Source organism: Gigantopelta aegis, chromosome 4, assembly GCF_016097555.1.
Source record: "Gigantopelta aegis isolate Gae_Host chromosome 4, Gae_host_genome, whole genome shotgun sequence".
Classification (NCBI taxonomy): domain Eukaryota; kingdom Metazoa; phylum Mollusca; class Gastropoda; order Neomphalida; family Peltospiridae; genus Gigantopelta; species Gigantopelta aegis.
Window position 1 is genome coordinate 26,731,249 of NC_054702.1, and position 25,972 is coordinate 26,757,220.

The 25,972-nt window shown below is 37.6% G+C and overlaps 1 protein-coding gene across 1 annotated transcript in view; it reads left to right on the forward strand.

The window, feature by feature from the left end:
- LOC121369768 (sushi, von Willebrand factor type A, EGF and pentraxin domain-containing protein 1-like) overlaps window positions 1-9,839 on the forward strand; it is a 31,937-nt gene extending 22,098 nt beyond the window's left edge. Inside the window, exons 3-5 of the mRNA XM_041494827.1 lie at window positions 6,575-6,751; window positions 7,514-7,690; window positions 9,835-9,839. Of these exons, the coding sequence (XP_041350761.1) occupies window positions 6,575-6,751; window positions 7,514-7,690; window positions 9,835-9,839 (359 nt within the window). The remainder of the gene's footprint in view (window positions 1-6,574; window positions 6,752-7,513; window positions 7,691-9,834) is intronic.
- The last annotated feature ends 16,133 nt before the right edge of the window (window positions 9,840-25,972 follow it).

A 25,972-nucleotide genomic window follows, 5' to 3' on the forward strand; every position in this document is an offset into this window, starting at 1 on the left:
GTACTGGAATACACCTTACTTAACATAATTATTAACCATTTTAAACAAATGCAAAACAAATTAGGAACATCTCATTTTATATATTAGTTAATATAATGAAACACTTCACCTATGGTACTATTATTATTAACAGACCCAAACGAATAGAAGCTTGGTCGTGTAAAGTTAAGCAAATCCATTTATTAAGCACCCACACCGCGTAAATACTGTACCCGAATTGTTTGTCAGTACGCAGGTAATGCTTATCTGTTAGATCAATTGTAATCGAGACGTAGACGTAATGGGGGAAAAAGTCTGTTTTGTTTAACGATACCACTAGAGCACATTGATTATCATGGGCTATTGGATGTCAAACATTTGATATTTCTGACTCGTAGTGATCAGAGGAAACCCGTTTAGTTTTTGTATGTAACAAAGGATCTTTTATATGCACTTTTCCACAGACAGGAAAGCACATACCACGGCCTTTGACCAGTTGTGGTGCACTGGTTGGAAGGAGAAAAAACTCAATCAGTTGAATGGATCCATCAAGGTGGCTTGATCCTGCGACGCAAGCACCTCAAGCAAGCACTCAACCGACTGAGCTAAATCCCGTCCCTGGAACGACACCCACTTAACTTACTGCAGACTTTGGGGGTTACAGGTAGAAAGGCTGTGTTTATCAAAATTCCATCCCCACCCATCTAGAGTGGGTGCATTTTGTTAACTGTTCACTGCTAAGTCATATTTCAGCTTGTTAGGCAAACTGTTTTAAGTGCTGGTGTAAATGAAATGGTTTCTATTATCTCCCCCTTGCTTGCTTCGTTAATAATGTTCAGGTTGCTGAACTTACCATACAAGATAAATGTAAAGCATTTCAGTAGCAGATGTGGACCATCTGTATCTACTTTTGAGTAAGGGTTGAACGCCATGTTGGACAACACACTGGTCACATCCACACCATGCACACTAGACTATCCATCTACTTTTGTCCGAGAAAAGCAAAGTGGTGTAACTTCCTCTGAGGATGCTTGATGAGAGGCAGGACCTAGGATTTCACTTTAGCCAGGATGTCTGCTTCCTTGAATACCTTTTCTTTGCTTTTCTACTGTGGACGCTTTGATTGTTGTTCATGATGTATGTGCACTATACCAACGCAAGGACGTCGGCTTCAATTGCACTTATGGATTTCTCCCGAATGTTTGATCCCATATAGGAAATGATTACTCGACAAGCACTGTATGATCCGTGTATCCTGTGCTAAGGTGATACCGATATAGCTTATCTGACAGATATCACGGGGCACGACCCTGGCAATAGTCCCATACAGAAATGAAGTATTGTGGTTTCACCATTCATTTTATCGTATCCATAGTAAGGAAATGACCATTACATTTCGTGCCACAGTTATTCTTCGATCAAATGTTCGTTCAATGCCGCCATGTGACTACGAGGAATGAGACACCGCTTTTAATTCATGTGCAGGACGTTATTATGAACGGCTGTACCAACTCTCTTGTGTGCACTGTTGAAACAAATGTATATGTTGTCTCAATTGGCAAGTTTCATCATTTGTTTACCTTGGGTAAAAGGAATGTGAGAATATTTCATCACATCAGTGGTGTATATGACGCCCTGGGTAAAGAGAAATACCTGTTTCTGCTTCTTTTTCATAGCGTAACATGATATAATACTACTCCTGCGTTCTAGGAAAGGACCGCACGAGGTGCGTAGAACTGCTGCCCTGGTGTGACCAGTGCCTTTACCTAACACCCGTGTCTTTGCCTTACACCACGTATATGCAAATGGTTGACACTTCAGCGCTTCACCTTAAGTTTGTATAAGACCAGTGACCTGAATGGAACAACGATGGAAACCATTCCATCATCTTAGGATGTCGTATTACAACACCCAGCACCCACCAAGCTGGAATATGGTTCGCCAGTGGATAGACTGAATGAAGTGCATCTACTCCAGAGGGTTGGGGGTGGTCTTTTGATAAAGGCAGTTCTGATCCTATATGGGGTACTACATATGTGAACCTCATAGATTGCAGTGTTGTTACAAGAGTCTAAGTTGATGTGGCACTACATGTTAATGTCAAAATAAGCCCGACGTGCATCAAACTATGTATTTGTAATTGTGACAAGTAAAACGTTCATTAGAAACTTCATGTATCTTGACTAGTCTATGGAATCAGTAAAACATTTTCAATGATATAAACACCTACACATTGCAATTCTTAATAAAGCTATATATGTCGTGACTGCATTTTGTTCTTATTTTCCAAAGAAGGTTCTTATGAATAAATTGATTGCCTTGTACCCTGTACTTAAAAAACCCAGAATGATACAAAATATAAAACTGGCAAGACTCATAATAAACGTTGCAGCTCTACATATACCAATACTCATTGTATAACTCGGTAATATCTTCTGCACGTACATAACACAGCTGATTTACAATAGTTGTCAGCTCACTCTGAAGATGATGTGAATCTTCCAACCACTTCCAAAATGTTTGTAACAAGGGTCTGTACAAGGGCTTCATACAGTTGAGTAAGTCCTCTTGTGTCATGAAGTAGCATACTAGAAACGGTGACAGGGGCATATGTTTATGTGTGTTTGTGTATTTGTGGGTGTGGTGATATTATATACTTGCATGTTTGAGGGTGTTTGAACGAAATTTATTTACATACACAGCTAGATATCTTCAAAAATGCTATTGACGAAATGAACACTAGCATAGTTCTTGTGAGGAAACAGTCAGACACTAAATATCAGAATCCACAATATATTGCAATGTTGTTTTTTAAAAATGTTTTTTATTAGTAATCAAGGCATTGTAGTAGCTATAACGAGATAAGCTGGTACGGCTTAAATTTAATAAATCTTACCTCATTATCGATAGGAAACAGCAATATTGGCCTGGAGACAGCCATATTGGAAGCGCTCTTTACTATTTAAACATTTATTAACACCCCAAAATAATAAATGTTGTTCTAAAAATGTATTATAACATTTCCAACTTTAGTAAAGGTTTAAACTGTCGAGCATCTAAAGAGAGTGAAGACTATCGGAACTAGATGGGAAAATATCAAAAAATCTAGGCGGCCATTTTGATGACATAATTTGACCATGTTCCCTTACAGGTATTGTAGGTAAGTTTTACCCAATGCTAGGCAGGACCTATACTGCCATAAGAACCGAAAATTAGCTAGTAGTACGACAGTTGCCACTTCGGTCATTTTTGTAGCACCTTTGGGCCATCTGCACGCCTAAATTTTTCCATCATTGTATTCGTTAATGGAGACTATCGCAGGTGGTATTTTATTTTTTGTCAAGCTATTTTGCTTTCTGAAATCGTCGATCTTCATTTTATGTTTAACGACGTCAGTGACCTTTGTAGGTGTGACAGAGTGCAAAGCATGTGACAGTTCTCTACTTACAGTGATAATGTTACCATCATTATGACGAGCTATGTGGTCTTTTACTTGACTCCAAACCAGATCTATTTGGTTCAGTTCCGAATGTCTTGGTGGCAGTCTTGGGCATATGTGTCCATGACGCTAGGCAATATCATTAGTAACAAACTGCAGTGCACATTTGTTACTTTTTACAAGATCATAAAGAACTGGTTTTGTCATGTTATTCTCGAAATGTGTTTTCTTGGTTCGTAGCCATGAACGTATGTCGTCCTTTAAGTGTAGGTCGTTGGCTATAAGTGTAAAGAAAGAAAGAAATGTTTTATTTAACGACGCACTCAACACATTTTATTTACGATTATATGGCGTCAGACATATAGTTACGGACCACACAGATTTTGAAAGGAGACCCGCTGTCGCCACTACATGGGCTACTCTTTCCGATTAGCAGCAAGGGATCTTTTATTTGCACTTCCCACAGGCAGGATAGCACAAACCATGGCCTTTTTGTTGAACCAATTATGGATCACTGGTCGGTGCAAATGGTTTACACCTACCCATTGAGCCTTGCGGAGCACTCACTCAGGGTTTGGAGTCGGTATCTGGATTAAAAATCCCATACCTCGACTGGGATCCAAACCCAGTACCTACCAGCCTGTAGACCGATGACCTAACCACGACGCAACCGAGGCTGGTGCTTTAAGTGTAGGTCATCGTATTATCTCAGTTAGTTTGTTGTGGTAGCTTGCATTATCTATGACGATGACACAAAACTTCAGTAATTAAGGCATACGTTATTCCTCAAACCATTTAAGAACATTTTCATGATTCATCTCATCATAATCCTATTTGTTAGGGTATTCTTTTGGGCTTCAGATACCAAGTCGCAACCATTTGTCAGTCCATAGTTATCATAGCCAGCATGACAGATAATAAGTCGCTTTCCATTCTCAGTCATCGAACAGAGTTTAGGAACTCGATGTGCAGCGGTTAATTTAAGCAGGTAACTGGCGGTGCTTGAGCTAAGATGGATAAGATATCGGTCAAGTGCTGGGATGTTGTATGGTTAACGTTCACTTACGTTTCATCTTGATATACTATTAAATACCCCTGTTCTCGTAAACTGGAAACTTCATGGATATAGGAGAGTATCCTTTCTGCTATATTGGCGTCCTCAGAAAACACTTTTTGATATGTTGATATTTAAAATCGATATTGTGAGGTGTTCTACATAATGTTGTTATCGATATGTTGATGGTGCATTCCTCTGTGAAAGCCAAATTAATGTTATGTAATGTAATTCGCCCTTGCTATAAAATCGGTATACTCTTCGTCTAATAACATCTTTATTAAAAAAAATCCATGAATTATCGGTAAGGATCTTTAACAATGCGGGGCGGGATATAGTCCAGTGGTACAGCGTTTGCTCGACGCGCGGTCGGTGTGGGATCGATCCCCGTCGGTGGGCCCATAGGGTTATTTCTCGTTCCAGCCAGTGCACCACGACTGGTGTATCAAAGGTCGTGGTATGTACTACCCTCTGTGAGATGGTGCATATAAAAGATACCTTGCTGCTAATCGAAAAGAGTAGCCCGTGAAATGGCGGCAGCGGGTTTCCTCTCTCAATATCTGTGTGGTCCTTAACCATATGTTCGACGCCATATAACCGTAAATAAAATGTGTTGAGTTCGTCGTTAAATAAAACATTTCTTTCTTTTTACTGTTGAAACCGAAACTAGCGCCAACTCGTTCAACAATTCGATAAGCGGCATATCTAGGTCTACCATGCTGGTATTCGTCTTCAACTTATTTTGAGAAAAAAAAACCGTTCTGAATACATATTTTTACATCAACTGAAATGCGTTTCGCTTTACTCATATTTTACTCAAAGAACAATAATGTATGGAATGCGCAGTGATACATTTTCTGTGAAGTTACACACCCTTCTAGAATTGTATTTTCTGTGGTTTACATAATGCCAGAACAACAGGTGCAATCGGATTCTAATTCAAAAATACATTGTAATATGTTATTGACCATCGACTTGATATATGCATGCAATGTTATCGTATTTTTGAAATTAATGCCGTAACATTTGTAAGTGGTGGAACCCCGAAAAACAGTCTAAACAATGTTTTTTAAAATTGTTTTTCGCATTGCAAAGGTCCCCCCCCCCCCCCCCCCCCCCCTCACACACACACAGACTCCAGCAACACCGCAAATATTCTAGATTGGACTAAAAGGGATTCCAATTAAAAGAAACCAATTTGTGGAAAGGGGGTGACCTACCGGGCCTTTCACTGTAGACTTATTTACACCCGATCTTGTTTGAGCTGATTTATTTTTTGTTTTTTTAGTACACCCCAGTTGCTTTAGGTTAGACAAGGTTATTAAATATATCATTTATAAAACAAAATTTAAAAAAAATGTACATGGAATGTTTGCATGCATTTGTACGTATATATTTAATGAAAATGTTAGACAAAGCTAGTACACATTCTGCATTCCAAAACATGCATGGCCTTGATTCAATGTAATAAGCTATAATGACCTTCACATAGCCTCGGATCCTAATATTTTGTTATGCAAATAGCTTTAGCTATTGATAGCGAGACGAACGTGCTTTCAGAACACACAGAGATTTTACAAAACAGAAATAAGTAATCTTCATGCGTTTTAGCTGATGGATTCAATTGTATACTGAATCTGTTGGGGTTTGTGTCATTTTAAAGTATGCAAAGAAAACAATTATTAATAGGAATAAAACGTAACATTTCCAAAACAATTAGGCGCTAACTAATTGAACAAGACTGTGATCTACGTCAGACATTGCTTGTGGACAACCTCCTGGCGTGGCAAATGCTAAATACACAACGACGGGGTCGTCATATAACTCAGTGTCTACATACAACTGTCTCGCTGATTTTAGTAACGCTGCTGGAACGACCACATCAACGTGTGCGGCAACAGGGACGTAGACCCCAACCAACTTGTACTGAGACCGAGAATTTAATCTTATCGTGAAAAGTAATAGAACATGTATGAAAAACGAAAGTATTTATTTGATAATTTACTCTTTTACTCTGATTATGTACAGGTTATTTGTACATATTCCTGTCTCTTTCGTTGTTTTGTATATAATTACAAATATATTATACTAATTTATTTCAGGTATCGATTGCGGACAACCTCCTGACGTGGCAAACGCCACATACACAACGACGGGGACGTCATATAACTCAGTGTCTACGTACAGCTGTCTCGCTGGTTTCAGTAACACTGGCGGAACGACAACATCAACGTGTGCAGAAACAGGGATGTGGACCCCAACTAACTTGTACTGTGAAGGTGAATTTCAATATTTAATTAAAACTATTTTTCAGTCAGGTCCAGTTAAAACGTGCGCATTTATCGATGTACGAGCATTTCTTTAGGATTATATTAAACTTGATTTTTCTAACCTAATTTCGGGGTGCTGAATCCAAAACAATATGTTGGGCATATGAACATTATTATGAATTAAAGTTATCTGACATCACGCGAAATGTTCGGTACCGGCATATATGAAATATGGATAGAGACTGATATAGTTTGCCCTGTAGCTTCTGATCAGGTATTGGCAGGAAAACAATACAGGAGAGAAACGAGATTTAATAAGCTAGCACCTCAAGCAGTCCAACGTTTAATCTTTTTGCAATTAATGATTTTAATAGAACAGAAATATCTCAATATTCACTAAAGACTGATTAAAATAAAAATTCGTATGATAACGATGTATGTTGTTGTTGCCCACGGTGACAATTTCACAAGTTAATTAACAGAATTCAATATTAAAAAGAATGCTGACGTACAACGGTCTCACTGGTTTTAGTAATGCTAGTGGAACGACCACATCAACGTATGCGGCAACGGGGACGTAGACCCCAACCAACTTGTACTGCGACGGTGAATTTAATCTCATCGTGAAAAGTAATAGAACATGTATGAAAAACGAAAGTATTTATTTGATAATTTACTCTGTGACGATTGGGTACAGGTTATATGTACATATTCCTGTCTCTTTCGTTGTTTTGTATATAATTACAAATACATTATACTAATTTATTTCAGGTATCGATTGCGGGCAACCTCCTGACGTGGCAAACGCCACATACACAACGACGGGGACGTCATATAACTCAGTGTCTACGTACAGCTGTCTCGCTGGTTTCAGTAACACTGGCGGAACGACAACATCAACGTGTGCGGAAACAGGGATGTGGACCCCAACTAACTTGTACTGTGAAGGTGAATTTCAATATTTAATTAAAACTATTTTTCAGTCAGGTCCAGTTAAAACGTGCGCATTTATCGATGTACGAGCATTTCTTTAGGATTATATTAAACTTGATTTTTCTAACATAATTTCGGGGTGCTGAATCCAAAACAATATGTTGGGCATATGAACATTATTATGAATTAAAGTTATCTGACATCACGCGAAATGTTCGGCATATATGAAATATGGATAGAGACTAATATAGTTTGCACTGTAGCTTCTGATCAGGTTTTGGCAGGAAAACAATACAGGAGAGAAACGAGATTTAATAAGCTAGCACCTCAAGCAGTCCAACGTTTAATCTTTTTGCAATTAATGATTTTAATAGAACAGAAATATCGGAATATTCACTAAAGACTGATTAAAATAAAAATTCGTATGATAACGATGTATGTTCTTGTTGCCCACGGTGACAATTTCAAAAGTTACTTCACAGAATTCAATATTAAAAAGAATGCTGATTTTAAAGTTGTATGAATAGTATGAGTGCCTCTAATGTGGCGTCTATCAGGATCAGTATTTGTACCCGTATTGGTACATGTCGTCATGGTGTTATAGATACATTTATATCATCACATGAAGTACAGTCGATGGTGTCTTGTCATGTAATCCGCCCCAAAAGGACACAATTCAGTCACGTAGAATCAGGTACAATACTAAGCAGAATGAAATATATTGCACAATTTATTGTCCGTCCCATCCTCCTATGTGATGTGGGTTTGTTTTGTAAATAATGTTGGTTTGGTTTGACATAACAAGAAAACAAAAACGTGTTTTGGAAATAAAGAAAACAAAACGAATATTTGTTTTGTGTGCAATTTATAAGATTCGGTTTAGAAATAAATAAAACTGTAGTACATACCATAGTACGAAAATAACGCTTACAGCGTTATTGCGCCATTTTGGTTTTTAGGATTGGTATAATCTTGCTATGTGAGATAACTCTTGATTATTTTCTTGTTGCTCCCTCTGTAATGAAATTAATCAAATATAGTTATCTCGTATCAAGACTACTAGTCCATAAAACAAAAATGGCGGCCGTAACGCTGCAAGCGTCGTTTACTTACTATTTATTTCTGAACCGATCTTTTTTAATTGCACACAAAAATGATTAATTTTTTTGTTATTTCCAAAACACGTTTCTTCTTACGTCAAACCAAACTGAAAATATTTACAAAAAACGTGTCAATAGAATGATGGGACGGACGGACTATACAGCATACAAAGCCGTTGTAAAAGGAACACAGGTCCGTGGTAACGGAGGTCCGTAGGTCCTCGGTTCCTAGGAATAGTAATCCTATCGGACCTCCATAGCTTAGGAACTATAGTCCTACCCGAACTTTCATACCTGGTCTATTTTAAAGTTGTTTTTATCATGGGACTTGTATTCCTACCGGACTTAAATTCCTTCTACAGCAGTGACAGAAATACTAGTCCGGCAAATTAGATGTCCATTTATTATACTCTGTAATTTTTTATAGTAGTTAGTACTAATAACTAGTACAATAATGACCAGTTACTACAATATAAAAATAACAGGAATAATAAGCATGAAAAGTTGACTTTTATTGATTAACAATTAAAAATAGCATCAAAGCACTTGGAATTAATTATCACTGACTGCCTTATGGCAGTTTTGACCATAAAAACCATAAGAGACGAGTTGGGGAAAGGGTCTCTGTATTATTATGCCTGGCCGTTAGGAACATCGTAAGCGTTCGAGACTGGGTGGAGGTGGGGGTCGGGGTGGGGGGTTACACTCCCCCCAGTGAGGGGGCGGGGCAATGGACACGTTCTGGCAAAATGAGATGGCCTAAAATCTTCATCATCATTTTACTCACAATATTAGTTGTAATCCATGTAAAAATGCAGACTGATTTGTTTGGAATCCTATATAGCGTCTTGGTAGTAATACGACTATAAATATATGTTGTGTTCCAGAATCGGACATTTTCGTTCATTCGGGCAATACAAATCAGACTCCCCCCACCCCTTCTCCCAAAAAGGGAGCCTGAATGCCTATTGTGACCAAAACTGCCAGGTGTAAAAGTGTCATGAATAGTTAGTCTGTTTAATTGTATCTTTGTAATTTGCGTGTGCTTATTATTCACAGTATGATAATTGTTCAGGGGTTACTGTTTTGCTAACCATTAATGAAAACCATTTAACATATTTTTTATCGATGGCATGGTTTATTCGGACTAGGATATCATAGAGCCTAAAGTCTGATATGTAATATGATAGACCAAATTAATTTTTGAAAATGAGCAAAATTGACAAATCAGGCACATATACAGTAAGCTATGCAGGGTGGGGGGGGGGGGGAGGTCTAGACTGTGGCAAGTAGACCACGCCAACCCCACCCCATACCATATGTACACGCGCCTGCAACATTATTGACAAAAAGGCACAAACTTAAAATTATAATAATAACAAGATAATGTATATAACTCAAATATCACATTTTATAATTAAATTATTATTATTATTATTATTATGATTATTATTATTATTGTTATCATCAAATACCATGTCTAACAGATACGTGTGTTGGTTCATACACAGTATCCTAAGTTAATTAAATAAACCAGAAAGGAAACTGTTTTTCATTTTATTTACATTATAATTTAATTTTCATGTGTACGACTGGACTTAAATTTGGATTCTCCAGGAATGAAGAATTAATGAATGAATGTTTAACGACACCCCAGCACGAAAAATACACCAGCTATTGGGTGTCAAACTATGGTAATGCAAATAAATAAAGTGATGATCAACATCAATATAAAAATTCAAGACTTAAACAAAAACATTGTAAAGAACTGTGCAAAAACACAAATATCACAGAATTTTACGGATACTGAATTTTACTCAAAACTTCAATTTTGTGCTGTATTGGCCATTCTCCAAGAGAATGTTACACCCCTGCACCACGGTGAGGTTACAGCACACGCAGGGGGATAGTCCAGGAATGCAAGTCGGGCCCGAACTTGATATCCTGGCAGTCAGACCAGTATTCCTAAGGAACGTAAGTCCTAGGACTTGCATTCCTAGGTATATTAGGAGATTAAGTCCGGGCAGACAACTGATCCTACGGACTTGCATTCCGTTTACAGCAGCCATGAAGTGAATATTCTGCTGATCATATATAATGACTTCCTACCCATAGCAATACCCATTGTTACTCAAAATCGAAATGCACCTGTGAAATTACTCAGAAAGTCTGTCTTGGTTGTTGACGGTAGGCATTGGTTCAAAGTCCGAAGGGAACATTATGTTTGAAAAATATGCAGACATGTTGTATTTGATGGCTACAAGTTTCTGTTAGCCAAACCATGTAAATGAAGTACATGTACAAATTCCAAGTATTCCTTGAAAAGGGAAACTAATCTATTCCAGACATTGATTGTGGACAACCTCCTGACGTGGCAAATGCTACATGCACAACGACAGGGACGTCATATGACTCTGTGTCTACGTATAGCTGTCTTGATGGTTTTAGACACACTGGCGGAACGACCACATCAACGTGTGCGGCAACGGGAACGTGGACCCCAACTAATTTGACCTGTGAAGGTGAATTTCAATCTCTAATTATTATTATTATTATTATTTAAATGTACTTCTAATTTAACAGAATATGGAATTTGAACTACTATTCATATATAATGTTCCTAATCAGGTATTATTGTGTATATAACTGATTTATTTTAGTAATAAAATTACGCATTTTACGTCATTTGAGCCGTAAGCTCGAGTGATCCGTTTTTGTCCGTCGTCGTCCGTCATGTGAAAACCTTTCAAATGTTCGACATTTTCTCCACAATAACCTGACCAATTCCAACAAGATTTTGTGGAAAACGTCCTTGGCTCATGGAGAAAAGTATTGCTATTCATTCTACAACCCCCCCCCCCCCCCCCCCCCCCCCCCCAGCCCCATATCCATCCACATGCCCTTCAGAGACAGGGTCAAAACGAGAAGAAAAAAAAGCCAGTTAAAAAAATATCTTCTCTATTTCCAGAAATGCTATATAACCGAATAGTTTTCAGAGATTTAATCTTCGCTAGATGGTTTATCGAATTTTTTCATGTTAAAATAAATTTTGTTTTGTTTAACGACACCACTAGAGCACATTGATTTAATTAATTGGAAACACAGTTGTGAATTTGGTCATTTTACAACCACCACCACCCCAACTATGGGCCCGTGGGGCAGGGACCAACACTGGAAAAACCACTAAGCGGATTTTATAAAATTGTCATTATACAAAAACATGCCTTTGCTAACTTCCTACTTTAAATTGTCTCTTCTTTTCAACTTTCTCGAATCTGAAAAATAGAGAAAGAGACAGAGACAGAGAGAGAGAGAGAGAGAGAGAGAGAGAGAGAGAGAGAGAGAGAGAGAGAGAGAGAGAGAGAGAGAGAGAGAGAGAGAGAGAGAGCGAGAGAGAGATAGAGAGAGCGAGAGAGAGAGATGGGGGAGAGAGATGGATGACCCAGTTGTCTATCTGTTAATAAAATGCTAGACTTAATACCTTCGTTCCAGTCGACTGTGGAGTTCTTGATGTAAACAATGGTTCCCACGTGTCCAGTTCAACCACAGTCGGCAACGTAGGAACAGTTGTGTGTGACGAGCTCTTCCAATTCTTTGGTAACAACGATTCAGTGGTCTGCCAGTCATCTGGGATGTGGGCCGGACTTGATGGGAGCTGCCTACAAGTGGAATGGAGAAATGAGGTGATTTTACTTTGTTTATTATGAAAAAATATTACATGATGTGTATATAAATGTGTTCCCACTGAAACGACTTCTGAAGCTACCCCCGCCCCCGACACTTTTACGAAATACGGTTTAGTTTAAATATCATGCTTATACCCAATTAGGATTCAGGCACAGTTTTCCAGACACGCACTTCATGTATATCGGCTGTCTGTCCAGAACAGCGGGATACTCGTTGTGATTGGGAGCTGATGCTGATACCGGGATGCGCACCTTGTACCTACAAGCTTAAATGTGATTACTTAACCACTACACAATCGACCTTTCCCACAACACTTTCGGGTATCAGGGGTAATGAAAAAGCAGATTCTGCCGCCAAGTCTGCTTTGGATTTGCCTCATGCCAGGGTTGATGTATCTATATTGATCTGAAATAATGGTATCAACCAATTTCTCTTTTCGACTTGGCAACGTGATTGGGACGGTGCGGTTGCGAACAAGCTTCATGCTATCAAGCCAGTCTTGGGAGAGTGGCAGTCCTCCTACAGACAGTGCAGGAAGGATGAAATAGTCTTGTGTCGTGCTCGCATCGTTCATACATATTGGACCCATTCATTTATTTTAAAGAAGGATCCTCCACCTCAGTGTGAGCGCTGTCAGTGTACTCTGACAGTACGCCACATTTTGGTGGAGTGTCCTCATCTCAAAGAGACTGAAAAAGATATGTTTGGACAAATAAATGTGATGGAATCATTACGATTCCATTCAGAATTTGTATTACAATTTTTACGCGATACTGAATTTTACTCTAAATTTTAATTATATCTATCTGTGATATTTGTATTTTTACACAGTCCTTTGCACTGTGTTTTAATTTAACTGTTGAATTTTTATATTCATGTTGATCATCACTTTGTTTTTTCCATTACCATAGTTTGACACCCAATAGCCGATGTATTTTTCGTACTGGGGTGTCGTTAGACATTCATTCATTCATTCATCCATTCATTCACACACACACACAGACATACATATATATAGGTGTATGTGTTTCGATGTATGACCACACCCACCCATACACCCCCCCCCCCCCCCCCCCCCACCCCCATACACATGTATATATTGTATTGAGAAAATGTTTCTTTTTTTCCACTTAGACTGTTCCGGATGGTGGCTATTTTATGGCAGTTCTTCCTGAGCCAATAACTGATGGCTGGGAAATGGTTTTGAATGGCATACCAGGGTCAGACGGAGAGCAGTAAGAATAGTTATTTACGGAATCTCCCGAGTTTGCTGTTTCCAACCAATAGAGCCTTTTTAAAGACTAAAATATCATATTAGTATGCTTTGTTTGTTTAAAAATACCAGTGACTGTATGTGAATGTACTATGTGTTTTAGGTCGCCCTAATGTTTTTAGTTTAAGCTAATACAAACACCAGGACGACCCGAAACATATTATATACAGTTATGAACATTGTTATTGTAAACAAGGTAGTGTATGTAATATGTAACTGTAGTTGTTAAAAAGACCCTAGTATTTAGAAATAACAGCAAACATTGTTTCTTCCTCAAACACCAATTCCTTCTACATTTGAGACTCATTTCTTCCCATTCTGATATAATCACATCAATTTTGCATTTTGTGGGGCCCAATCCACATCCCTATCCTTGTCTATAACCGTGTCAAATGTTTGTCGTGCAGCCATTCACTCATCAGCGTGTCCCCTGCACTGAAAATTTCACTATCCTAAATCAATTCCCATTTCCGCTGTTAACATTTCTTAATAAATTGATGCAAGCAGCAATCCTCATTTTACAGACAACCACAGTTGCATTTTCTAAGTTACCATGTACAGATGTCTACCTATAGTCTACGACGCATAACAATTGTATACTAAATACAATTACATTAATTTATACACATTATGGAAATAGATAATAGTATTTAACAATGTCATATATGATTGTCAATGAGAACGGTATCTAAAACGAATTGGCTGTTTCAAACAAAAATAATAGAAGAGTCGTCTGCCATATATGAAACAATACAATGATTCAGGACATTTGATCCTTGACAGTACCAAAGTTAATAAAGGTAAGTATGAACACAATTTTTGAACCAGAAAAAAAGAAAAAAAACCCCCATAAAACCCACCTCCAAACAAGAACAGCAACACCAATATGTCACTATTAAGAATTAATAGACGAGTTTCTAATAAATGAGATGTTATTTGTTTTTCAGTTTTCGTGTGGATATTGGATCGTTGAAGACGTATACGATATTTGATTGGTGGCTGGATTGGTCAAATCTGTATTTGAACAGCAAGCTGCGTGGTAGCTGGCTTAAAACAACTCCTCTTCCAACAGACACTTTACCATTTGCAGTTGAAGTTCCCTTTGAGCTAAGGGTATCCTACCAAAACAGCACGTTTACGGTAATCCCACTTTAAGTTAAACGTCGTAATAATAAGTCATACCACTATCAGGATGCATAACATTGGGGATAGGGTGCTATGAAATTACTGGGAGGAAAAATACCTTCCGTTCCTAAACTGTAGTATCAATATTCGTGCATTAAAACATAACAGCGGTCTCTCTTCCAAAATCCGCGTCTATGTTTACTGTGTTCGGTATAACATAATAAGCCACATACGTCAATGTAAAACAATCATAGTGTCATGTACATACTGTTGTGCACAGTGTTTGGAAAGAAAATAGATAATAAAGTTGATTTAACGACACCTCAGAATATTTTAAACTATTAGATCTGTTAGATATTGGAAGTATGGTTGCTATCATAATTCATCAGAAGACGAAGAGAAAACCTGTATCCACCACGTATGCTACTCAAATGCAATCTGATATATGATTGCCACCATGTTTTGTTTTTTTGTTGTTGCAAAGTAGTGTTAAAACACCTACCGTCGTGATGGATTAAGAGTATTATATCTCTTTAAACGATATCTCGAAAATAACTTAGACGATGTTCTAGATAAAGATACATGGAATTAATATGTATTTGCCAAATACCCATTTGACTCTACATCGTGCAGAGATAGGGCTGTGGTCGTGGATGACATAATTCAAAATTTGCAGGTTGCTTATTAATCACGAAGTCACGCTCAACAGCAAAAGAAAAGTACAACTGGCTCAACTATTTGAAGTCTATAATTATGGATTTCTTTGCTTTTCATTTTAGACTTTATTCTGAAAACACCAAAAAGGACCAAAAGAGTCGCCTAATAATTGTAAATTACTGGACGACGTGATCATCTGCCAGAGCTCATACAAGACTGTAAATGGAGCTTGTGTTCTCGAATGAAAAATAGCATAGCGCCATTGATAAATGAAAAAAGTTTGCTTTGTTAAACGACATCACTAGAGGAGTTTGGTTTATTAATCATCAGCTATAGGATGTCAAACATTTTGTAATTTTTGATATAGAGTATTAGAGTGGAAACCGATTACATTTGTCCATTAGTAGCAAAGCATTTTTATATGCACCATCTCACATACAATACAAGACACACCACGTCATTTGATATATTAGACGTGGTGCACAGGCTGGAAAGTGAAATAGATCACTGGGCCACCGACGGGAATCGATCTTAAAACGACTGCGCATGAAGCGAGCGTTTCGACCAATGAAAATTCAACATGTGAAACAACATTTCATTTTAGTAATCAATAAGTTTCATTAATAACGTTTTTTTATATAAGCTGAAATCATTGTTTCTATATGACTATGTCTGTCATAATTCAGGTTTCTGATCTCGTTATCTGTGGGGTCCTTAATGCTGTATAACCATAAATAAAAATGTGTTGAGTGCGTCGTTAAACAAAGTATTTCCTTCCTTCTTATTTGATAATCCCTTCCTTAGCAACCAGTATGGTGTCCTTAGCAATGACACAGTTATGACGAAAAGTGATCATCGAACGTGGTAATTTATAGGTTTGGGGTATGTCTGAATTCCCAAGGTTATGAAATGTCATGATATAAAAATATATTAATCATGCAAACAGGGCCATCTAAATGACGGGGTACCGGTACCGGCAGGGTAGTAATAGTTCACATAGTTAGACTTGTTATTATTGTGTGGCGATCATGAAACCACCTGATGACATTTTCAAAATTGCGTGCATTTCGCATGTCGGCTGTTGTCAAAGATGGCATCCGCCATTTTAAAGAAAGCTATATCTCTGCCAATTTTTCAGATATTGAGGTGAATGTGGTATCAAAACTTATGTTTTTGAGTGTGATACTAACAATGTTAATATTTCCATAACACTGTAATTGAAGTAATTTAAATTTACTATTTAGGAAATTAAAGAATCGTTCCGTGTAATTTAAAAACAGCGGATTTACTTTAAACACGTATCTGGTATATTATACAAGCTAAATTCAGTCATGATGTTTTCTGAGACTGTTCTCTCATACCTTTCCGTAATTGATGAACATCGTTATATGTATTCTGTAGTCAATGCGGATATGTATTCAGAGTAACTATTCAGACGTGCCCCTTTTAACATCATACCATGTCTCAGGGGGAGAGATGCGGATCAAACTGTCCAAAACTGGATAGTCTTGACATAACATAGCTGGGGTAAGGTGGGTCCAACAATTCGAATCCATTTTCGCATAGCCGTCTTTACCACCCATGTCGTGTGCGCTGGTTCATTTTCGTGAATCACTAGAGGAGTAGTTGACAGCCTTCCTCGCCGTATTCAACAGATTGACTGACGCAAACGCCTAAGCAAATCAGCTTAATATTGACCCTTCATATGGACATATGAAGCATACTGTCGATATGGATTAGTTCCTTGGCATCGTAGAGAATACTGCACGTGGTTTTGCTAGCACTGGGTTGGAAACGGAATTTCTCTGGTGCTGGAGAATTGAATGAATGAATGAATGAATGTTTAACGACACCCCAGCACGAAATATATATAGGCTATTGGGTGCCAACCTATGGTAAATGCAAACAGTAAGTGATGATCAACATCAATATAAAAATTCAACAGTAAAACAAAAAATACAGAGTAAAGGACTGTGTAAAAATACAAATATCACACAGATATAATTAAACTTTAGAATAAAACTCAGTATCACGTAAAAATTGCAATAACAGTTCTAGATGGAATCGAAAGGATTCCATCACAGTTCGTGGTCCAAATATATCTTTTCGAATTTCTTTCAAATGGGTACACTCTACCAAAATGTGGCGCACAGTCTGAGTACACTGACAGTGCTCACACTGAGGTGGAGGATCCTTCTTCAAAATAAATGAATGGGTCAAATATGTATGACCGATGCGGCACGACACAAGACTACCTCAGTCTATAGGAGGACTGCCACTCTCCCAAGACTGTCTTGATACATGAAGCTTGTTCGCAACCACACCGTCCCAATCATGTTGCCAAGTCGAAAAGATAATTGTTTTAATACCATATTTAAAATCAGTATACGGTACACCAACCCTGGCATGAGGCAAATCCAAAGCAGACTTAATCTGCCTTTTCATTACCTCTGATACCAACATGGCTGGGTACCCAACAAAATACAACATCTTTATTGGCAATAGATAAAAAGACACACTTTCGTATCACCATCCCAATTAAGGGATGGTCCAGCTTCATATTGCTCAAAGCTTGGAGACACAAAAGTGAATCAGTAAAAATAATAGATTTGGATGCATTAGAATCCTTTATTTCTTCCAAGGCTTTAATGACTGCCCAAACTTCAACACTAAAGATCGATGCCGAGTGAGGCAGTCTCATGGAAAGTATTGTGTCTGATGGATAAATTGTAGAACAAGCCATAGAATTCCCATCCCGTGTTCCATCTGTATACACAGGAATGTAATCACGGTACTTGTGCTGAATTTCCATGAACATCTGTGTATAAACAACAGCATCTGTACGATCTTTCTTCAGATGCGAAAGATCAAACACAATTTTAGGTGGTATAATACACCATGGTGGTAAAACAAAATATGAAGGAGTTTCCAAAGTGTCTGATAAATCAATATTGGAAAGCGATAGAAAATGCTTAATACGAAGACCAAATGTACGAATACAATTTGGCCTTGCATCAAACAAGTTCATATATTTGTTGTCAAACACTGCATTATGTGTAGGATGTTGTGGTAAAGATTTAATCTTGGTAGCATATTGCAGAGAAAGCTTTCCACGTCTAGCACCCAAACAAGTTTCATGTGCATCAACGTACAAGCTCTCTACACGTAATGTTCTAAACGAACCAAAACAAAGCCTAAGTAAGACTTGCGTGCCGACCCATACACAATGCATTCATAATCAAGTTTAGACCTCACAAGAGATCTATATAGACGGAGCATAACCTTTCGGTCTGCTCCCCATTCTGTATTACCAATAACTTTTAAAATATTAAGAGCCTTCAAGCCCTTCTTTTTAACATATTTAAGATGGGGCACAAAAGATAGCTATCTGTGAAATATAACCCCCAGAAATTTAGTCTCCTCCACAACTGGAATTGGATTTTTGTCCCAACACAACTGTGGATCTAAGTGGAGACCTCTTTTCTGGCAGATATGCATACAAACCGTTTTTGCCTTTGAGAATCGAAAGCCATTCTCAGTTGCCCATTGATGAAGTTTATTCAAACAAAGCTGCAACTTACGTTCAATGATACTCATATTGGCCGATCTATAGCAAATCTAAAAATCATCGACATATAAGGAGCAATCCACACCAGGTGTTTAACACTGGGAGATGCTCTTAATTTTCACAGAAAATAGAGTTACAGACAGGATGCTACCTTGAGGCACACCCATCTCCTGTGGGTGAATGTCAGACAAAGTCGACCCCACCCGGACTTTAAAAGATCTATCTTTTAAAAATTGAGTAATAAAAACAGGAAGTCGACCTCTAAGGCCCATGCCATGATTAAAATCCCATACTTCCACGTGGTATCGTAAGCTTTCTCCAAATAAAAAAACACTGAAACCAAGTGCTGATTATGGATGAAAGCCTCCCTACAAAACGTTTCAAATCGAACAAGATTATCAACCGTGCTACGTCTAGATCTGAACCCACATTGCACGTTAGTAAGCAATTTGTGGGATTCAAGATACCAGACAAGTCTACGATTGATCATTCGTTCCATGGTTTTACAAATGCAACTTGTCAGAGCGATAGGGCGATAGCTAGTAGGATTGGTTGAATCCTTACCAGGCTTGGGAATAGGAATGATAATAGCTTTCCTCCGATCAGAAGGAAAGTCTCCAGAAATCCAGATGTTATTAAAAACTATTCAAAAGAACCATCAAAGATGATTCAGGTAAATGTTTTAATAACTGATAATGAATTTCATCTGGTCCTACTGAAGTATCATGGGCTCTACAAAGAGCATCCTGCAATTTCTCCATAGAGAAACGCCTGTTGTACACTTCAGCATTTTCAGATGAAAAATTAATGGACTGCTTTTCAGCTTTAGTTCTGACAGATGTAAAAGCATCTGTACTGAAAGCAAAAGATGAATTATGAGAAAATTTATCTGCCAATGCATTGGCAATGCTGGAGAATTGAAGTTTGTCCACCGTTTCAAATGTTGCTTGCACACAGGGTCAAAGTTATGAATTGACATCTTAAAAGTCCAGATTCACAGCTCGACATTCTCCTACGAACACCGAATCTGTCTTCTCTTCATTTCGGATGTCGACATTCTCCGCATCCAGTGAGCGAAGACTTTGCTCATACCCAAATGTTCATGGAGAATGGTTTTCCCTTAGCCATAACTAAGTTCCAGAATGTCACTCTTCGATCATCCATCACAATTCGTTTCACAGTCTTAACATTTCCCTGGGTTTTCGACGTCCAAGGCCTGCCAGACCTGGGGTCGCCTTTAACAGATGTCTTGCGTCAGCGGAATTCTGCACAACCTCTTAACTATGGATTCCAAGAATATAAAGGAGACTGGTCCTAGTACACGTTGATCATGCGAGCAGGAACATCTGAAAGCGTGCTTTTTTCTAATGTTAAAATATTTAATGATAGCACTGTGCTTCGTTTTGATGTGTTCAGTCCACTAGGATGTAACGAAGTACAACTAGGAAACATAAAAGTTACAGGTCTTACACTTACACTATTTTTAAAATTGCACCTATAGGATTGACCCTTCAGAGTGAAACTTGAAATCTATAGATCACGTTTATGTAATATACTAGTCATGTGATATCAGGTCAGTAGGAACCGTGCCCCCCTACCCCCACCCCAAGACGACAATATAAGTTTTTTTTCTGTCCTTCCCTATATAAAGATATAAGTCTGGCTTGTGGCCCCTAATAGAGACTATTAGAGATTGTGCCCACCCTCAAAATATTGTTCCTATAGAGCAAAGTATTGTCGTGTTCATTGGGAAAGACTGGTAATCGCTATTTTTTACTTATTTAATACTTATTTAATATCTGTTTGCTTTGTGTACAAACCCAAATCCCAGCATATTCACAACAATTATATTACATTATTCAAAATGAAAAAACAATTACAGTTAATATTCCTGCGACAATCAATTATGGAGTTTCTTAATCGATCATGATATCATAAAAGCCCAACTTGAGGTCACGAAGACAGTCCGTGTACATGCAGTGGGAGTATTGCATCCGGTAAGGGGTTGGCTACAGGGTCCGTTGACAGACCATCAGGGCGACGAGTGAGGTGGCTGAAGAGAAACTATATTTAACATTGTAGATATAGATCCGCAGGGGCAAGGGAAGCCTATTTCGAAAATCGGTCGTATCTTATATTTACGACATTCGTATTTTGCTCTTACTAGCTACGATATGTTGTAGCTAAGATGGGTTCGAAAATAGGGCTCAGGTCTCAGTTGTCCCCGTAACATTTCTAGTCCCGGCCTCTAATCGAGGCAGGGCGTGATGTATCCCAGTGGTAAAGCGTTCGCTTTGTGCGCGGTCGACCTTGGATCGATCCCCGTCGATGGGCTATTTCTCGTTCCAGCCAGTGCACCATAACTGGTATATCAAAGGCTGTGATATCTGGTATCCTGTCTGTGGAATAGGTCATATAAAGATACCTTGCTACTAATAGAAAAAAATGTAGCGGGTTTCCTCTTTAAGACTATGTCAAAATTACCAAATGTTTGACATCCAATAGCCAATGATTAATAAATCAATGTTTTCTAGAGGTGTCGTTAAAAAACAAAATAAATTTAAAGGGACATTCCCGAGTTTGCTGCATTGTAAGATGTTTTCGACTAATAAAATATTTCAACGATTAAACATACATATTAAATATATTTTCTTAGTTTAGAATATCAGTGTCTGTATATTCAATGTGTTTTTGGTCGTCTTAATATTTGTAAGAAGCCCAAACTGGAGTTTGTCTTAAAATAATTTCGTACGTACGAAAAAATCGTTTTCAGGAAATAAAATGAAATTTAACCTACTACAAATATTAGGACAATCAGAAACAGGTTTAATATACAGCCACTAATATTGTATGCTGAACAATCAAGCTGACGACCGTGGTACAAATCTCTTCAAAGCTGGCCCAAACTTTCATATTTGATATGTAATTACATTCGTCAAAAGTCTCTGTTAGTCGATAACATCTTAAACATTGCAGCAAACTCAGGAATGTCCCTTTAAACTAATCTAAGCAGGTATCATTTCAAGACAAGGTCCGTATTTTCGAAGCCATTTTAGCTACGACTTATCATAGCTAGTTAAGGGCAAAATACAAATGTCGTAGATTTAAGATACGACAGATTTTCGAAGGTATCGTAAAGTTCTCTTAGTGTGTCATGATTTACGATATTTATCGTAAACAAAAATAGGAACTCTCATTAAGTGGAGATAGAAAATATGGGGTATTTCTCGGTGACGTCATGAAGGAAATTCCCTCTAAACTCTGTACAGTTTCCTTGCCAGAATGGATACTACGCAAGTGTCCGAAACCCCGACAAAGAGACCCCGTAAGGGAAACTGATGTCCCACATAAGTGGAAATTAAATTTCGGATGTGTGGAAGAAGTCCACATTCTTTTCTCTTCTTTTCGCTGGTTAACAGTGATTAGGCTACATTAGACCCACAATACAAAGTACTATAAATACACATCAATAATCAAAATTATGTGATTATGAATATTTTAGACGAGCGGTAAAGCGCTCGCTTGATATGCGGTCGGTCTGGGATCGATTCCCATCGGTGGGCCCATTAGGCTATTATTCGTCCCAGCCAGTGCACAACGACTGGTATATCAAAGGGCGTGGTATGTGTTATCCTGTCTATGTGTGGTGCATATAAAATATCCCTTGCTATTAATGGAGAAATGTAGCAGGTTTTCTCACCATGCTAAACCATACACCCCACTTCTTTTCTTAATTATGTAAATCGTGGAGACCCCCCCCCCCCCCCCCCCAACACACCCACACAAAGACATGCCATGGAAGGAAGGAAATGTTTTATTTAACGACATTAACACATTTTATTTATGTTCATATGGTTGAGGACCACACAGATATCAAGAGAGGAAACCCGCTGTCGCCACTTCATGGGCTACTGTTTTCGATTAGCAGCAAGGGATCTTTTATATGCACCATCCCACAGCCAGGATAGTACATACCACAACCTTGGTTACACCAGTTGTGGCGCAAATGGCTGGAACGAGAAATAGCCCAATGGGCCCATCAACGGGAATCGATCCTAGATCGATCGCGCTATTGGTGTAATATAATGTTAATGCGTTGTTTATGTATGTATGAATACACTGATTTCATTTGGTTTGTTTAGCGATTTGGGAAAGCACATATTAGTAGCGTGGGAGGGGGGGGGGGGGTTGGGGGAGGCACGGGGTCATGCCGCCAATCAAACTTTTGTTTTAAACTATTCAATTTGATAAAATTATACATACATACATAAATTCATAAATTCGTCCATACATACACACATACATACATACATACATACATACATACTGTGACTTAGCCCCCTAATATGGTCCCCCACCTCCAATATAAAATCCTGGCTACGCCAATGGCACAGATTTGCATGCGTGTCAACTCGATTTATAACCATCGTCTGTTTACATATATAGTTTGTCCCATCCTCCTAAAGAAATGTTTTTTTTTTAAATAATTTCAGTTTGGATTGACATAAAAACGAAAAGTAAAAGTGTTTTGGAAATAGCTTTTCTTTTACTTTTTTTTTGGTACAGTTTAGAAAAGAATCGCTTATAAATAACTAATTTGTAGTAAATTTAATAGTATGAAAAATGGCGTTCCCTGTGTCAAGAACTATAGCTATAACTACCTACGTTAAACACTGTTGCCGTGACGGTGTTTATGACCCAAAAAAAAAAAAAAAAAAAAAAAAAAAAAACACCATTAAAAAACAAACAAACTATTTTAGTAATAAAAAAGTGCGTTACGTGATGCTGTTCAGTACATACACCCACCCCATGTAACGCTGCATAACGTTTGGACATACATCCACCCACCCCCTCGAACGTTACGTAATATTTGAATGGCCCAAATAGTCATTTCAAATATTAATTTTGGAAACGTTTCATGTCTATTTTTTATTACTGTAAGTAGTGGAAATTTGTCAATTGGGTTATATTTAGTAATATTTCTTTTATTTGAGTTTTCCGATACATTATTTGGGTGGTTTAGGTGCATTTCATATTAAACAGTCTCACTTGTGCCTTATTCAACAACCCCGATCAGGCCCCATTATATCGATTGGTACATTTTCTGACAGTCAAAGGTCACGGAGGGAATAAACTGTTTTAAAGATTTGACGGCAAAATATTTCGAATTTACAAAACTGGTCCTGTATCTTCGTCATTATCATGAAATAATGAGTAAGCCGCCATATTGGTTTCTAGAGTTACGACAATTTCGAAAATATGCTACGACATTTGCCTCAGTCACTTATGACGGATTTATGACATATCGTAGCAAAGATGGCTTCGAAAATACGGGCCCTGGCCTCTAGTCAAGGATTTACCGTAGTTCGAGACCCAGTTGCAGGATTCTAAAATTGAAATTGCGTGTTTGTAAAATACACGGGGTTTTTTTTATTGCTATATTCCATTTAGCTCAGTAGTAAAGCGCTCGAAAGATGCGCAATCGGTCCAGGATCCTCGTCCGTGAGCCGATCATGCCAGTACACCATGACTGGTATGTGTTATCCTGTCTGTGGTATGGTGCATATACAAGATATCTTATTACTAATTGAAAAAAGTGTGATGGTTAATACATCGATGTGTTCTTTTGGTGTATTTAAAAAAAAATAAACATCAAGTTTAGTTTAATTTGTATTTATAGTGTATATATATACATATGCGGGGTGTCATATTTAGATGTTCATCAGATAACTGTTGCAATATATTATGGAAACATCAAAAAATCAAACTACCTGGTTGTTCTACACTTTTCAAATTTATATTAGTAGTAATAATGTAATTTGATATGATTGGTAAATATGTAAAATATAATGCAGATCATACTGGCGTAAATTACTACTATTTTAAACTTGAAACGGTATACTTCAAAAATCATCATTAACTATGGATATGGTCAACTGAATACTACTCACCAAATAAGCGACCGGGTGGTTTGACAACTTGTTACTATTTTTAGAAACGGCATTCAAACGTTTATATGTGCTTGTTTGATTCACGAGTTTATATTTGCTTATATATTCCAATATATACATATGTACCCTAGATATATTTAGCAGTTAAAACATATAGTCTGAAAATACGATCAGCAATACCTATAGTTCCATATACCAATATACTGACACTATCAGGATCTTAGTTTCAATACATCTTAAAGGTTGGAGAAGGGGACAACGTGACCCTTGATTAATAGGTTTCTTTTCTTGTTTGTTTTTCATTTTTTTATTTTCCTTTCCTCTGGGTAGAAATGAATATTTTTAGTGTAATTTTTCTATCCTTGTATACATTTTTACATCAAGAACTAACGATATTTCATTTAATCTATGAAATCTATTTTTCCTTTTGCTGGAAAAAACGTAAGGATAGTTTTGCTCAAATTAAAGATCTGCTTTTTCCTAACAAGTTAACAATACAAATCCATAATAAAAAGACTAATAACCACTATAACAGTATTAGGTCTATACATGTGTGTACATATTTCAAACATATTCTTGAAAAGAACAAATCATGGCTTGTCTAAAAATAATAACCCTTAACTGTCAGGGGCTCGGAGACAAGGAAAAGAGAAGAGATATATTACATTACCTAAAAGGCAAAGCATTTAGTATTTACTGTTTACAAGACACACACTTCACATTATAATTAGAACCATCCATAGAGGCACAGTGGGGGTATAAATGCATATTTAGTTCTTATACTGGAAACGCATATACTTTGTGGAGATTTCAATTTAGTGTTAAACCAGGATCTCGATACCAAAAACTATAAACACATAAACCATCCAAAATGTCGGAAAAACATTAACGAAAACATGGAAACATTTGATTTAATAGATCCTTTCAGAGAATTAT